Consider the following 15,689-nt stretch of genomic DNA (forward strand, 5'->3'; position numbering starts at 1 on the left):
GGCAAGTGCCGCTCGTGGCGGCGGCGCTCGCCTTCGGGTCAGCATGGAAGCTGGCGAGGGAGTTGTAGGGCGGCCCAGTGGGGCGGGGCGCAACCCTAGGAGTCGCCCTGTGGCCAGGACAAAGCTGGAGGGTGGCGCGGGGAGGGGGGAGTGCCTAATTCTCCTCAGGAAACCCCCCTCCCGTCCTTCGTCCCCGTTAGGAAAGTTTCCTCGTCGAAACAGGAGTGGGGGGGGGGCGTCGTTCACGATGAGGAGGAGAAGGGAGGTGGGCGGCCCTCCATCCCCTCCCCATTTTGTGCTCTGCAGGGCTGGGCAGGGCCTGCAGCACGTGGTGACAGAAGGCGGAGCCCATGTGACCGGCCTCCCCCTCCAGCCCCCCGCCTATCTCCTCGCCTCAGCCCAGCCTGCGTTTTCCGAGCTGTGCTGCGAGCAGCGTCAACCAGACTCCTCCGCTCCATAGGCAGCAAGTAGTAGGAGCGGCCTCCGCCATCACCGCCGCCGCCGCCGCAACAGGGACCCGGCACCATGGTAAGGGCGGGGCAGCCTGACTCGCCTCGGCATGGCCCGGTCGGCTTGTGCCAGGCAGAGTGTGGGACTAGGGCCCCCGCTAGGATGAGAGGGGCTCAGCGGGGCCCGCGGCCTCTGGCGGCCATTTTAGTCTAATTTTAGCCCGGGGAAGGGGTGGCGGGACCGACCGCCGCCCCTCACTCCACCGCCGCCCCAACTCGTGGTCGGCGGGCGGCCCGCTTCCCAAAGAGAAGCGCCCGCGAGTTCTTCGCGCGCGGTGAAAGAGGGGGGCCTTGTGAGTGACGGAGGGGTTTCCCACGCATACAGTCTCGTACGCTTGGGACGGCTGCTTTTTTTCTCGCTATGCTTTATTCTTTTCACAAGTCTGCAAGCCCACACAGCTCCACGGGCGAGGAAGCAAAATAAGGGGCGTCTGCGAGTCTGGTTCCTTCCTAGGTGTAGCGGGGGGCAAATATATACGGTCCTCTTCTTGGGTTGTTGCTTTGAAGAGTGTGGACCAAATAACGGGACAATTTACCTTCACACATCCTTTCGTTCCCTTCCGTGGAGCCATGGGGACATGTGTGTCGTGTGCGCGTGTAACGGGGCTTGAATCCTCCTTTCTCTGGAAAGGGCTCTTCCCCCCACCCCCGTGTTATGGTAAGCCCAGTCTTCTTTCACCGTGGGGAAATGATACGTGTTATGCCCCCCTTGTCATTTGGGAGAAACTTAGAGGTAGCAAATCACTTATGGAAGGGTAAATGTATGCGGGAGCCCAGACCACGGAGAAAGGTTTGGTTCCTTTTGCTTGGCTTTGAAACGGAGTGAAAGAGCAGGTTTTACCGCCTCCTTCGTTCTCTGCCTCTTTGTGGGGGCTAATCGTTTCAATAGTATACATATGACACAGCAAGGATGGTCTCCTTTTCATTTTGGGCTTAAGTGCCTTATGGTGGAATTCCCCCTTTCTCGTAGTGCGGTGTAAGAATATAGCGGCTTTCTGCTAATCTTAGTTGGGATTGTGATGCCAGTGGGGGTGGGTGGAATGACGCATAGTTGGGTTTGCCCCTCTCCATTGTGTCTGAATGTGTCAAGAAGGGGGGAGGAGGAAGCACCAAGCCTAGAGATGGCTGCTTCCTTTGTTGGAGTGCTTTAATCATAATTTGTGGGCAGGGTGCTCTTAACTGGGAAAGCTGGAAGGTGAGTGGCATTTACCATTCATTGTGTTTGGATGGTGTCTGGTTTATGGCAGGAATTCAGTGTTTGTTTGTGTAACATATGGGGGCATCTATCTCTCCTTGTGTTCTTGTTGCAGTGTACCATTAGGAGCTCTGCCCTAGGACTACATTGCTGAGAATCCAGAAGAAGGGCAGGAATGTTCTGGCTGTATTTGGGCAATAGTCATTACATTGGCACTAGATGGCTCAAAAACTGACTGGGGTGGGGGATGAGTAAAGAAAAAATGGTAAAGGAGCTGTATTGTCCCATCTTTCCATTGAAGTGAACAATATGGTATAAAAACATGCTGGTCCATTATCAGTTTTAATTTTTCTTTCTATTCTCTCTAAATTGTTGAGATGTACAACTAAACTAAATGGAGTGTTTTGGACAAGAAATAAGTGTTTGAGAACTAGTTTTAAGAAACATTTTTTTAAATGAAGATTCCTACTTTGTGTTTTTAATAACAAGTCAGAAATGATTAAATATTTTCTACTTTCATCTGTCCCTGTTCTGCTATATATTTGCAGTTTCTCCTAAACTAATGTGCTGTAAAAAGCTTTAAAATCTTTGCTCTTTTAAGGGGGTTGTTTTTCTGAAAACAAGTTAGTTATTTATTTTTAAGTGTTTAAAAGAAAAACCTTTTGGTTCCTTTCCCATGTTACAGCAGTGTCATGGGAGCTGCTCTTCTCTGGGTTTACCCCATGATAACATTTAAATGCCCTCAAATATAGGCGGGAACAGTTGCCTGGGCCTTTAAAACAGAATTGGTACTCCTTAATTGCAGGCCTATTAACCTACAGCAACACTATAGGATGAAAAGCAGAAAAAACAGCTTCTGGGTTTCCAGTGTACCGTTACAGAACACCTCTGTCCTGTCAGAATGTGAGAGTCAAATTTTTGTAGGCTTGGTTTCTATAAGCCTCAATACTCTTGGGAGGAATTGTACATTCTGTCCTTGATTCTTTCATCATGTAGTAACTTCACTGGAATATTTATAGGGTATTAAATAAAATCTAGGAATTTTAAATACATAATATTAAACCTGACACGATACAAAAGGCATTTCTTCTCTTAGAGGCTTACATCACTGAACAGAACTAGAATAATGACAGAGCTTGATATGAACTACTGCAAATGCATTTGATTATTTTTGTGCAAAATCCCATGTAGTGTTTGCTTAAGCATGTTTACTCATTAGTAAGTCCCACTGAATTCAGTGGGAGTTACTCTTGGCTATATGTGCTCTTAAATGAGTCGAAATTGCTATCTTAACCTAAAACTCGATAATTATGTTTTGTTGTTGTATTGTATTAAGGTCATGATGGCTGGCTTTGGACCAAATTGTATGTTTCTAATTGATGATGTTTTTATAGTGGATGTTGTTTTGCTTTGTTTTGTAGGCTTCTGGAGTCACAGTGAATGATGAAGTTATCAAGGTTTTCAATGCCATGAAAGTACGAAAATCTTCAACGCCAGAAGAGATTAAAAAACGAAAGAAAGCAGTTCTCTTCTGTTTAAGTGATGACAAAAGACAAATAATTGTAGAAGAAGCAAAGCAGATACTAGTTGGTGACATAGGTGATACAGTGGAGGACCCTTATACATCTTTTGTGAAGCTGTTACCTCTGAATGATTGCCGATATGCTTTGTATGATGCAACATATGAAACAAAGGAATCTAAAAAAGAAGACCTGGTATTTCTATTCTGGTGTGTAAATCAAAGGATTATTATTTAAATAGAATTTTGTTTCCTAATTTCAATGGGTTAAATAACAAGTATTTACTCCCCGTCTGTAGGGCTCCAGAGAGTGCGCCTTTAAAAAGCAAGATGATCTACGCAAGCTCAAAAGATGCCATTAAAAAGAAATTCACAGGTATGAGCAGAAAATATTCCACATGGCAACTTTATACTTAGCTACTTCCTCAGAGTGAGTAACAATTCCTTTTGGATAACTACCATGTTTAAGCTGCTATTGAAGTAGGCAGGTATTTAATACTTAAGCAATAAGGCACTTCTTGCTATGAAAATACTGAACAAATATATCTCTGTTCATTTGTCTTTTTCAGGTATTAAACACGAGTGGCAAGTAAATGGGTTGGATGATATTAAAGATCGAGCAACACTGGGAGAGAAACTAGGAGGCAATGTGGTAGTTTCACTTGAAGGAAAACCCTTATAAAAGGACAGACAAGTGCCATCTGGAGCTTCCATTTTTGCAGCTCATTCAATTGGAATAGCATTAGTTCCTTTTGCCCCACCTTCCCAGATCCCAAATACCTGAAGGAGACGTCATTAAACAGTCTATAAGTGGTCACTATTAGACTGTTTTTAAACCTGATAGTTTATGTAGAATCCAAGGAATGCCTCACATCATATTCTTAGCCAAAACTGATGTGGGCATTCCTTGCAAATATGTACAGTGAATGTGATAGTTGATGTGGATAGTCTAGCCAAGCAACAAAAGGTTTAAGCTAATTGATTGCCTTTACAGTATTGTCCAACGGTCAAATGGTAGACTCTATTCAGTATTACTTTACAGTTGCACTTGATCGCAGTTCCATGAGGCTCTTGTGCATTCATACACCTCACCTGCCTTGACAAGCCTTTTTTGTGACATGGCAGCACTCAACACTATGCATTTAAATTAAAGCACTTTTTGTAATATGTTTTATTTCCCCTTTCCCAAGGAATGCCAATTAAGTTTCTGTAATTGTCATCAAACTGTTGCAGTACCCCAGTCTTCATTCCTGTTACATGCATATCTTTATAAATGAAGTAGCTGTTAATGATGCCTTTTTGTTTTTCTGTTGAATGTACACTACTGAACAGGAGTAGGAACTATCTGTTTACCATGCAAGTCTTGCAACACTAATGATGTTTTGTAAAACATCAATCATAATGGCAATTTCTGTATAAAAAGAGCCTTAAATGGAACATTGTTTTTGAGATCAAATATATTAGCCACGTTGCAATAAAACTTGTGGCTTATTACAGAATGTTGCCTTGTTTTCATTGGGAAGTACAGAATGAAGTGTATTTTAACATTTTGCAGAGTTTTGTTTCAGCGGTACCTCTCCTCAGTTGCTCTCAACTTCAGTAATGAATCTTTTTATATTTATTCATGATCCCACTGTAGGAATAATTTGAATAAACAACTTTCCTCTGCAATCTCTACTTTAATAATTTGCCATCATTTGGGGAACAACTGGGGCATCAGTCTACAACTAGCTTGTATCTGAAACTTAAAAGGGAAACAATGAGGCATGTAATGCACTATTAGAGAATATCCTTCACAGTTTTACATGTTAAGTATTGCAAGTACCATCTTTTGCTCCGTCACAAGGCAACTCTTGCCAGTTAATTTGTGTGCTAATAGGACTGGAAAGCTTTTGCAGCTACCAAGTCTTGCATCAGGAACATGATTTGGCTAAGAGCCAAACACTGCTCTCCTTATAGAGAATTTGATCTGCTCTGTGCGAGCAGTCCTCCGTTGGCCAGAGCTATTTATGGCAAACACATGCTTTTGTATCTTGTCATCAGTTCTCCACAAATGGCAAAACTGGACATGATTCTACTGGTATGCATAAAGGAACTCTGTTAGGGAGCCAATTGCTGTTGCAGTGTACATACCACTAGGAGGAATGCTTTCATCAAAGGATAGAAATTGAAAATGGTTAGCAGTTTCTTAAAAGAAGGTAGCAGAGAATAGAAATAAGTTTGATGTAAACTTTTTTTTTTACTTAAGTCTGGAGGAGAAATAGACAACAGTAAATAGGTTAATAAAACAATGTAATTTGTCAGTGGCTCTGTAGAATGTTACTATTTCAAGCTTTCAGCTGTTTCTGACTTATTGGAAGTGAAATGCATCTCTTTTAGTGTACTAAATTCTATTGTAGAATTCTGACTGGCATGCTGAGTTGCTAGATGTTAACTTTCTATGCAAAAAAGGAAAGCTACAATTCTTTTTTACAGATTAAAACATTTGATTGGAAAGTGTCTTCATTACCCCACATCTCTTAAATATTATGCCTCGTAAAAACCTGGCTGGTATAAAAACTCTGCTCCATTTTGTTACCTAGAATGCACTGTTTCCCTTCTAGAATTGAGAAAACCCAAATGCTTTGAAATGAATGTTAAACTTAAAAAAAAACCTGTACCTGAGCAATGCTCATCTGTGTAAAGCACTATTTTTCAGTTCATGTAATCCTCTGCTAGTAATGTCATTTGGTGCTTGCAAATTGTGTTGAACAGATGTCTGAGGCTTTAGAACTGAGTATTGAAGAGGAGAGTACGTTTACTTTAAAATTGAGCCCAGTTTTGTATTCATTCAAAAGTCTACATGGATTTATGTAAAATGAAAGCTTATTTATATTGACAAAGGACAGAACTCTGCATAATATATTTGGTCCAAAAAGCATGTTTACAGCTGAGAATACTGACTTGAGATCTGATCAAATCCAGTAAACTATAACTCGCTTTTGGAAATGCTGCTACAAACCTCTTACTGCTCGGACAATAAAACAAATGAGAGACAGCTGGCATGCGTTCCAAATGGGCTGTCAGCTGTTGTTTTCTATCATGCAAAATGACGAAGGCCTCATTGTGACTTAAAAGGTTGAAGGAAAGCCTCAAAACAGCATCTTGCATGTCTTTCCCATCATAGATGGGATGTTGGGTGTTGGCTTCAGTTACTTTATTGAAAAGAAATGTTAAAATAAAAGTTTGCATGACAGTGCTAAAAATCTCTTTAGATACTGCATTTTTGTTTTGAAAGTCCTTTTTGATCTTTGAAAATTGAGCAAATTTAGCTTAAAATTTTAAAACATGAACATGCTTTGTATAGGCTGATTCTGAAAGAAGAAAACAAAACTAAGTACTATATAGTATAGAAACTAAGAGTGACTTTAGTAATAACCTTGAATAGCTACTAAGTTGACGTCAGATGCTATTTGTTTATCTGACAAACCTGTCCTAATTTAATCTCTGACAGTCTTCCTTAGGTGAAGGATTTCCATGTTTAGTTACTAAAGCAATGTTTTGAATAATCTGATCAAAATAATAAACTGCTCAATTACCACTTTATAGAAGATTTAAGTTTTTATAGAGACATATTAATGAATCCCTATTTTGGCCAGCTAATCAAATCTCAGATACCTGAAATGTTTAGGTTCAATAGTATTTTGTGATTATATACAATGTAGCTATTCGACATATGTGTTAAGAATGGCATAAGTCTACCTTCATTGTAGGGTAAATAGTTAATACACTTTGTAACCTTGAATTTTTTATAAGTAAGATGTGTAAGATAGTGAAAGGAGTATAAATTACTGCTGTGATATATTGAATTGTGGACCTGACAGATTTAATAGGCCCAAGCTTAGTGAAATGTCAATATTCATTCTTATTACATGGTGCCTTGCAATGGAACATGAACATAAACAAAAATACAGAACCACCAAGGTGGTTAGAATTTCATTTTGATGGTGGAGGATTTATAGAGAAGGGAGGAAAGCAAGAAAATGAAAAAGGCAAGTATAAGGAATGCCTGTGAGTAAAGCTGGCCCACGCATATGGCAAGGTGAGACGACCGCCTCAGGTGGGAGGATCCACAGGGGCAGCAGATCCCAATGAAGAACTTAATCTGCCCTTGTTCCTGATGTAGGTCTCCACTCATCCATTCTTCCTTTGCAGGAAAGGAGAGAACTATAGATTTGCCTCAGGTACCAAAACATCTTGGGCCGGCCCTCCCTGTGAGCTGACTTGGTTGAGGGTATGGACAAAATGTTTGTGGAAAATCTCAGGAGCTTGAAAGGACAGTAAAAGGTTTTTGGTGCAACAGCTAGGATATATCTTGCAACACTGGCAGAAATAAGGGTGTGGCAATGCCATAGTGGGTTTTAAAGGTAAAGTGTGTAGATGTGAAATCCATAAACTTTAGAAGCAAGAATTCTGGAAAGAAGGGAAAAAAGAAGCATAGCCAGGCAAGTCCCAAGACCAGGTTTTATTTTACCACTGTAGGATTATGTTGTTAGTTTTATTTTGTCTCTGTACCTGACTGGCTTCTCCCCTATTTCGATTGATCTTTGAATAACAGGCAAGTATGAACATGCTGCTACAGTATTTTCACTGTGTCATTAATAAATGCTAGAAAAATAAGGTGCAAGGAGCATTGCTGTATTCAAATAAAGTTTCTTCCATAATGGTTCAATTTCATTTGCCCTGTTGGATGTCAAATAATACTAGTATTATTTATATCCCTGCAAATTGGAACTGTTAATAGGCCCCAGAGAGGAAGAAAATAAATGCTCCCTGGTAGCACATAGCATAGGGGACCCAGGTGGCGCTGTGGGTTAAACCACAGAGTCTAGGGCTTGCCGATCAGAAGGTTGGTGGTTCGAATCCCTGTGACGGGGTGAGCTCCCGTTGCTCGGTCCCTGCTCTTGCCAACCTAGCAGTTTGAAAGCACACCAAAGTGCACGTAGATAAATAGGTACTGCTCCGGCAGGAAGGTAAACGGCATTTCCGTGCGCTGCTCTGGTTCGCCAGAAGTGGCTTAGTCATGTTGGCCACATGACCCGGAAGCTGTCTGTGGACAAACGCTGGCTCCCTCAGCCTATAAAGCGAGATGAGCGCCACAACACCAGAGTCGTCCGCGACTGGACCTAACGGTCAGGGGTACCTTTACCTTTACCTATATAGTGAAGTTAACAGTTTCACCCATGTGGGGAGGGAGTTCCAGAATTTAGGGACTGCCAGAAAGAATCCCCTCTCCCATCACCCCAAGCTTCTTTGTTGTGGAACTACCATGTGGCCAACATGACTAAGCCACCTCTGGCGAACCAGAGCAGCGCACTGAAACACTGTTTACCTTCCTGCTGGAGCAGTACCTATTTATCTACTTGCACTTTGATGTGCTTTCAAACTGCTAGGTTGGCAGGAGCAGGGACTGAACAACGGGAGCTCACCCCGTTGTGGGGATTCGAACTGCCAACCTTCTAATCGGCAAGTCCTAGGCTCTGTGGTTTAGACCACAGCACCACCCGCGTCCCAACTTCACTATATAGTTCTTGGCAAATACTGAAGATGCACCTCTTTACACTGCCCAGGAAGCAAACATTTCACTGTCGGATAGAGCTATGTAAAGCTTTTTTGTGTCTGTAAAATAGATCTGTACGAAGCTATACTTTCATAATTGGAACAGCTGCTGTATTTATACCATTAGAATACACCCACAGCGTATTTTTAATCATGCTATACAACAGAAACTCAAAAAAAGGACACTTGGGATTCCTGTACTCATTTGATTTACATTAGTTATTTTCTCTTAAAAGCCAAACATGCTTAAAATTGTAAGGTCTCCTTGGTTTCCAGCAGCTGGACCGTTGGAAGGCTTTAAGGTTTGTAATGTCACCCATACAAGGGAAATTCTTTTTGTAATTGGAGCCTATTCATAAATCTTGCCTGAACTGGTAGCAGTGTTAAAATTATACCCATAGCACCATCTATTGACAATGAAGAGGCTTGCAGCTTAATATTTGTACCTAATTGACGTTACACTTATGGAAGCTGGATAAAGTACACATTACCCTGTTTCTCATAAAATAAGACGTGCCTATAAAATAAGCCATGGGAGGATTTTCAAGCATTCACAAAATATAAGACATACCCCAAAAATAAGCCATAGTGCTGGGCGCAGTTCTAGAGGGCGCCAAAGAAGAGGAAGAGGCCTGTTGGGTTGGCACCCAGACCCGGATGTTGCTGCTGGTGCAACCCCGTCAAAACGCCCAACAAGAGCCGCAGCGCATGCTGCCTGGAGCCACGAGCCAGCGGGACCCAGCAAGAGCCTCCTCCTCCTCCTGTTGGCTTCTGGAGGCCGCCTCCTCCCTCTTCTTCCTGCCGTGGCTCGGGGTGCTCCGTGCGGCACTGCTGGGCACTTTGTCAGTACTTCAGCAGCAGCAGCAACAGCCAGTTCCAGGCGCCAAGCCGCAGCAGGAAGAGGAGGAGGCTTGCCAGGTCGGCGCCCACCGCCCCGAGCCTCCGGGAGCCAGCAGGAAGAGGAGGTGGCCTGCTGGGTCGGCGCCAAGCAGGGCCGTGTGCCCCGAGACAGCTGGACCAAGCAGCAGCAACGCCGGCCGTGGCAGGAGGAGGCAGGTGCCCAGAACTATACGGTACTTAATAAAAAAATAAGACACCCCCAAAAATAAGCCATAGGCTTATTTTCTTAAGTAAAATAAATATAAGACGGTGTCTTATTTTTGGAGAAACACGGTAGTTATTTTTTTTATGAATTTGCAGAGTGAACTTTCTATATTAGTTAAAAGTTTATGTTCTTTCAGATGCAACACCTTTTCACTATATCTAATAAAAATGTATTGCATAAAAACCGGCCTATGCATTTGGTTAGACACAGCTCTCTTCAGAATCCAGGTCATGATGACCCTGGCTACAATCTATTATACTTACTGTTTGGGAAGGATCCAGCAATGCTGGAGGGGTTGCCAATACAACTGCCAAGTGCTCAGTGTGATAGGTTGTGGGTTGGGCTGGCATGACACAATTGCCACTGTGCTCTTAACAGAGTAAGACACAGATTATTCTTTCTGCTAAGGGTAAGGAACCACAACTTTATTTTGAAGGAAACCTATAGAACTAGCTTCCCTTCTCATTTTTATTTGCTTGTTTCTAGCATCTGTCACATTTAAAACTTTCACTTCACAATTTTTCTAGAGAAAGGTAAGCTCAAATATTTCTTCCATCAACTACTATTCCTGTTTTCATTTACTGAGGGGTTATTTTGTTGGGTGGGGGTAAGCTTATGTTCCCTTTCTACAGATAATACCAACCTGAGGGGAAACCAGACAATATACTATTCAAGAGAAAAAACGCTTTTTCAAAACCAACCTTTGATATCCTCAAATATCTGAAGGGCTGTCATATGGAAGATGCAGCAAACTTTTTTTCTGCTGCTGACCCAAACTGATGGATTCAAATTACAAGGAGATTATGACTAAATAGAAGACTTGTGGTAAGAGATGCTAAGAGCTATTTGACAGTGGAACAGGCTGCCTTGGAAGGCAGTAGACTCTCCTTTATTGGAGATTTTAAAACAGAGATTGAAAGGCCATCTGTCAGGGATTCTTTAGTTGTGATTCCTGTATTGCAGCAGGTTGCACTGGATTACCCTTGGGGTACCTTCCAGCTCTAAAGTTCTATGATTCTATTATATGCAAACTTGCTAAGTGCTTTATTCTCTGGATAACCCTTTTGTAATCATCTGTTTATGACAGCAAGGGAGGAAATAAAATTGTTTATACAGTCAAGCTCTGAATTACAAGTTCTGAAAGTAGGCTGTAGCTGGTAGATGCAACCATAAGCCTTACTATAATACACATAGTCAGGGCTGTGTGTTCTTGCAAAATTCTACATTTTCACTAGCAGAAACCGATCATGCAATCATGGGCGGGGCAAGAAGCTTTATTAGGCACCGAATTCCTGCCCTTGTAGTATTGTTTTTGTCCAAGTTTAAACTCTCAGAACATGTTCTTCATTACTTAGTTGGATACTGGTGGCTAAAATTAAGCCAATAGGAATTATTTTTTGGCCATGTTTTACACTCCAGCTGTTTTCATGTATTTGAGTGTTGCTGGTGGGCTTCTTTAATTAAAAAAAAACTACTGTTACTTCTCTGTGAGCCATTAATCTGGGTGTGAGGTAAACATCTCTAGCTGTAACCTAGAACACGCTGGTAATGTGGCAGTCAAAATTACTTTTGGATAAGCAAATGCTTACAAGAATGCAACTAAACATCTTAATAAAGGAATTAACCTGTAAATATACTTGTTTGGTTTAGGAATAGGCATGCTCTCTTTTTGTTACTCCACTTGTGTCAACTGCGGTCCAGAGCTGCTGAGAGCAGCCCATATGTATAAGAGTGCAGCTCTGAGAAGAAGGAAATATTTGCAGTTTACATTCTCAGATTTTACTTAATATTCCCCCCCCCAATCCACCAATTATTTATTAAAAGCTGGTTTGAAAAAGGAAACTTAATTAGCAGCTTCCTATGAACTGTGAACATCTGAAATTTGCAAACGTTAGGTCAGCTGTGCGCAATGCAGTGCTCATACTGCTCCTGTGTAAGGACAGAGGCTGTTGAGCAGCAGTCTGAGGTGAACTAGTAACTAGGAGACAGGCAAGGCAACAACCACAATACAGCTCAGAAAGACTGCAGTGTTCAAGATAGCTCAGTTGGTAGAGCATGAGACTCTTAATCTCAGGGTTGTGGCTTTGAGCCCCACATTGGGCAAAGAGATTCTAGCATTGCAGGGGGTGGAGTAGATGATCCTTGGGGTTCCTTTCAGCTCTACAATTCTGTGATTCTGTTGGGAAGAGGCTTGAAAGATTACAAGGCAAGCCTGGGTGGAGAGAGTCTGGTTCTTCAATGAAAAGGCTGCTACTTGCAGTTCAGTGGTTCACCACATGGAGTAGCTACTCACAGATTTTTACGGTAGCAGCTCCTCACATCCTGTTTATCTTCAGGGCACTAACATGGACTTGAAGGATTGAACAATGCTGAAAGAGAGCAATGCAGGCTTTAAGTAAGAGCAAGGTAGATGTGTCCCTGTAAGGCTGTTTCTGTGCCTAAAGCCTCACTTGAAGGAGAAAAAACCCAGGAATGGCTGCAAGGTTTGTACTTGAACCACTCAAATCATTTTGAGGTGCCGGACACTCCAGTGACACTCCCATTTCTGGGCCATGCATCTATGAGGCTAGCAACTGTACAACAACAGCACCATTTTACTGCCAGGCTCCTTTGACGCGGATGTGTATCGCAAGTAAGCAATGTGCAGCTGGACTATAGCAGTGTGCATCACATGTGTGTTAAAACACACCTGACTTTATCGGATTCACATATTTGTGTATACAGCCAAAAACCACAGATTTCAGTCCGGCTATCAATCTGTAATGTGTTCTGTGTTAGGCAAGTTTCTGGAAGGCTAACCACAGAGGACACAAAAGGCATTTCTAAAGTCGCACAATAAGCCATATTAATGATTTACTTACTCAGTCCCTCTCACCAGGCCCTTGCAGAGCCAGGCAGAGGCCTGGGCCAGGTAGATAATGTGTCCCCCTTTTTTTACCCTGGGGATCTCCGAAATCTTATAAATAAGTACCGGTAAGTATATAAATAATTTTCACAAAAGTTATGCTGACAAATAATTTTATTTCAAGGCTTGAACCGTATCTGCATATAAAGTCAAAATGGAAAATATAGATATACAATAGTGCTTTTTAAAAATACATAGGGAAAAGGATTATTTTAAGTATTTACATTTAAATAATGGTGAGCGATTGTGAATATACTGACCGAGGCCCCCTTTGGAATCGGAGGACCGGGCCAAGTGGCCCATATGACCCCCCCCCCTTCTGTTTGGGCCTGCCTCTCACAAAAGGTTTGTTATCACGATGGCAGGAATGACTGGAGTAAACAGAAATGGATTATATGTTCAGAGCTTTCACATAATATGCATATTTAACATTGCTGAGGAAGATCCTTTGGGGAGGCACACACCTGAGTTTCTAACGGGCATTATAGTAACTTGTTTGAAGACTGAAGGAAGAACCAATTGAGCCAGAGCCAAGAATGGTGATGTCAGTTACTTTAGATGTGGTTTTTTGTCTGTTCCTTCCTCTGGCCACCTGCCCTTCAGATGATATTTGGCCTATCAACAGAGCCGTCTCATCCATAGGGGCTGGTGGCGCGGTGCGCCAGGGCGCTGGGCCCCCCAGGGGCGCCCCCGCGAGCCCGTCGGCATACCGGGCGCCCCCTCCCCAACCCACCCCCGCAGGTGGGCGGGCGGGCGGGCGCTCGCTCGCGCGCCGGCGGGCGGATTGCAAGCCAGCTGCCCTCGCCTCCCCAAGCCCGAGCTGGAGCGCTGGAAAGGCGCGCAAAGCCCAGCGCCGCTCCAGCGCCACGCCCCTCATCCCCCGCTCGCCCACCCCCCTCCTGAGGGGCGGCCAGAGCGGGAGGGAGGCGAGCGGAGAGGCCGATCCCTCTTCCCTCTAAGACACAGCTCTTCCCCCTGCACATAGCTGCAGTGTGCAGCTTTCCTGCCTCTGCCTCAGGGTCTTACTGCCCACCCACTTGTCTTGTGTTTTCGGTTGCTGTGTTTGCTCAGATCGCGGCTAGGAATGAATTAGCAGCCGTGTCCTTTCCCCTTCCGTTGCTCAGCGTTTGCCGTGGCAGCAACTGACAGCTGCCTCCTCCTCCTCTTCGTGCTGAGAGAGAGAGCGTGCTGGCTTGGGGGGCGGGCGATAACTTTTGCTTTCCTTTCCTCCCTCCCCTTAAACCCCGCTCCTGCATCGTCTGACCTTCCAGACTCATCCTGGGGAGTCTGGCAAAAAGTTCTAGCCGATCCCTCAGCCCGTGGGCTCCTTACTGCTTCTCCTTTGGAGCCATCTGGGTAGCAGGAGTATATGGTGGGGAGGGTGCTGGGCGGATCTTTACACCCCACACCTCATATGCTAAAGATGGTCCTGGCTGGGTTGACAACTCTGGAAAAGGGGGGGGGGGCGCCGGAGGAATCTTTGAACCAGGGCGCTAGATAAGCTTAAGACGGCCCTGCCTATCAATTCTTCAAATGAAGGACTCTCTTCATTTCAGAAGCAGGAATGTAGGTAGGTATTCAACACATTTTTCTGCCTGTCTTGAAAACCAGCCCTAAAAGTGTGAGGCAGGTAAGGAGGCTCAGCCTGTTACTAGGAGTAGCGTACATTTCTTCATAATCGTTTCCTCTACCCAGTTTTGTGTGTCACAAGATCGGGCCAAAAATCTAGCTGTGCTTTTGGGTTTAATTCTATGGTGTCTGTACACCAGTGGAACAGATTTCCACTTGTACAATGGGACTCTCTCTCCTCCCCTCTGCAGCCCCCTGTGCACCATCAAAATCTGCTTTGGAAGGTCAGCCCCCATCCAAGCAGATTGGGGGGAGTGCAGGGGATAGGAGGGGAAGTCCACTGCATGAACAGGTTTGCTTGCACAATGTTGGATTTCAAATGACCTTGCAGAGAGTCTGTGAAGCAGCACTTGTTTCTTAGACTTTTTTTTTGGCTTGGCTTGGCTTCCCATCTCTTCATACAGACCTTAAAGCATGCAGTTAGCTGCACAAAGCTCACTCTTTTTCTTTTTAAAAGACCTTATCAACACCGTTGTAATGGTCATGGGAGTAGCATGACCAATGTGCCTTTTAAAACAGAAGCAGTGTGGGTTGATATCAGCCTTTATCACTTGAGTGGTTCTGACCTGGCTGTAGTCTCTATACCTCTGAAGTCCAGGTAAGAGTTAAATTAACACATCTGCTGTGTTAGGCATAAAGATTTTCAATAACGGAGATGCATCCTTAAAAGCTGGAATCTTAGATTTGTTCAGAAGAATTTGCAAAGTGTTTGCCCTCCTAAAACAGTTTGGAAGCATGGGAATCAGTTGATATTATTATTCACATTTGACACAGGACGACGTCTGCCTGAGAGACAGTACCTGAACCTCTCAATTTTTACGCTGCAACACGGGGCAGCTGTGCTGAGAGGCCTAAACTAAAGCCTTTAAATGCTGTGTTCTAGGTAGCGTTGCCCACATGATGGGGGAGCATTTAAACTTGCACTTCCCCACCCGCAGTCCAGGGCAAGACCTGCACCACACGCTCTTTCTGCACAGATCGATCCGTAGTAGCTGCACGCTGACTGCGGCCCACAGTCCTACAGAGCATGCGACTCTCAAACTATGACAGTGACCATGGAGTCCAATTCCTCGTCGTCGCCCCCCCTTCTTTTTCACCGTTCATTTCTGACACAAAACCCAAGGTCCTGAAGTGCAGGGAGCGGGGCAAACCATGCGCTCCCTACACGGCGTTAAGATGCCTGAGGGAGAAATGACGGCATGTTTCCTTTTATTCTTGTCCTAAACATA

General features: G+C 43.8%; 1 protein-coding gene across 1 annotated transcript; it reads left to right on the forward strand.

The window, feature by feature from the left end:
- Window positions 1-354: 354 nt before the first annotated feature.
- CFL2 (cofilin 2) lies at window positions 355-4,722 on the forward strand. The gene is made up of 4 exons (XM_033143700.1): window positions 355-528; window positions 3,126-3,433; window positions 3,523-3,599; window positions 3,793-4,722. The coding sequence occupies exons 1-4, from the start codon at window positions 526-528 to the stop codon at window positions 3,903-3,905; spliced, it is 501 nt and encodes a 166-aa protein (XP_032999591.1). The 5' UTR covers window positions 355-525; the 3' UTR covers window positions 3,906-4,722.
- Window positions 4,723-15,689: the final 10,967 nt, after the last annotated feature.

Source organism: Lacerta agilis, chromosome 1, assembly GCF_009819535.1.
Source record: "Lacerta agilis isolate rLacAgi1 chromosome 1, rLacAgi1.pri, whole genome shotgun sequence".
Taxonomy (NCBI): Eukaryota; Metazoa; Chordata; class Lepidosauria; order Squamata; family Lacertidae; genus Lacerta; species Lacerta agilis.

Excerpts from the sequence above, each read along its gene's own strand:
- CFL2 (XM_033143700.1), top strand. Across the intron at positions 3,434-3,522 it reads GACCTGGTATTTCTATTCTG|GGCTCCAGAGAGTGCGCCTT; the intron begins GTGTGTAAATCA and ends CCCCGTCTGTAG. Across the intron at positions 3,600-3,792 it reads CATTAAAAAGAAATTCACAG|GTATTAAACACGAGTGGCAA; the intron begins GTATGAGCAGAA and ends TGTCTTTTTCAG.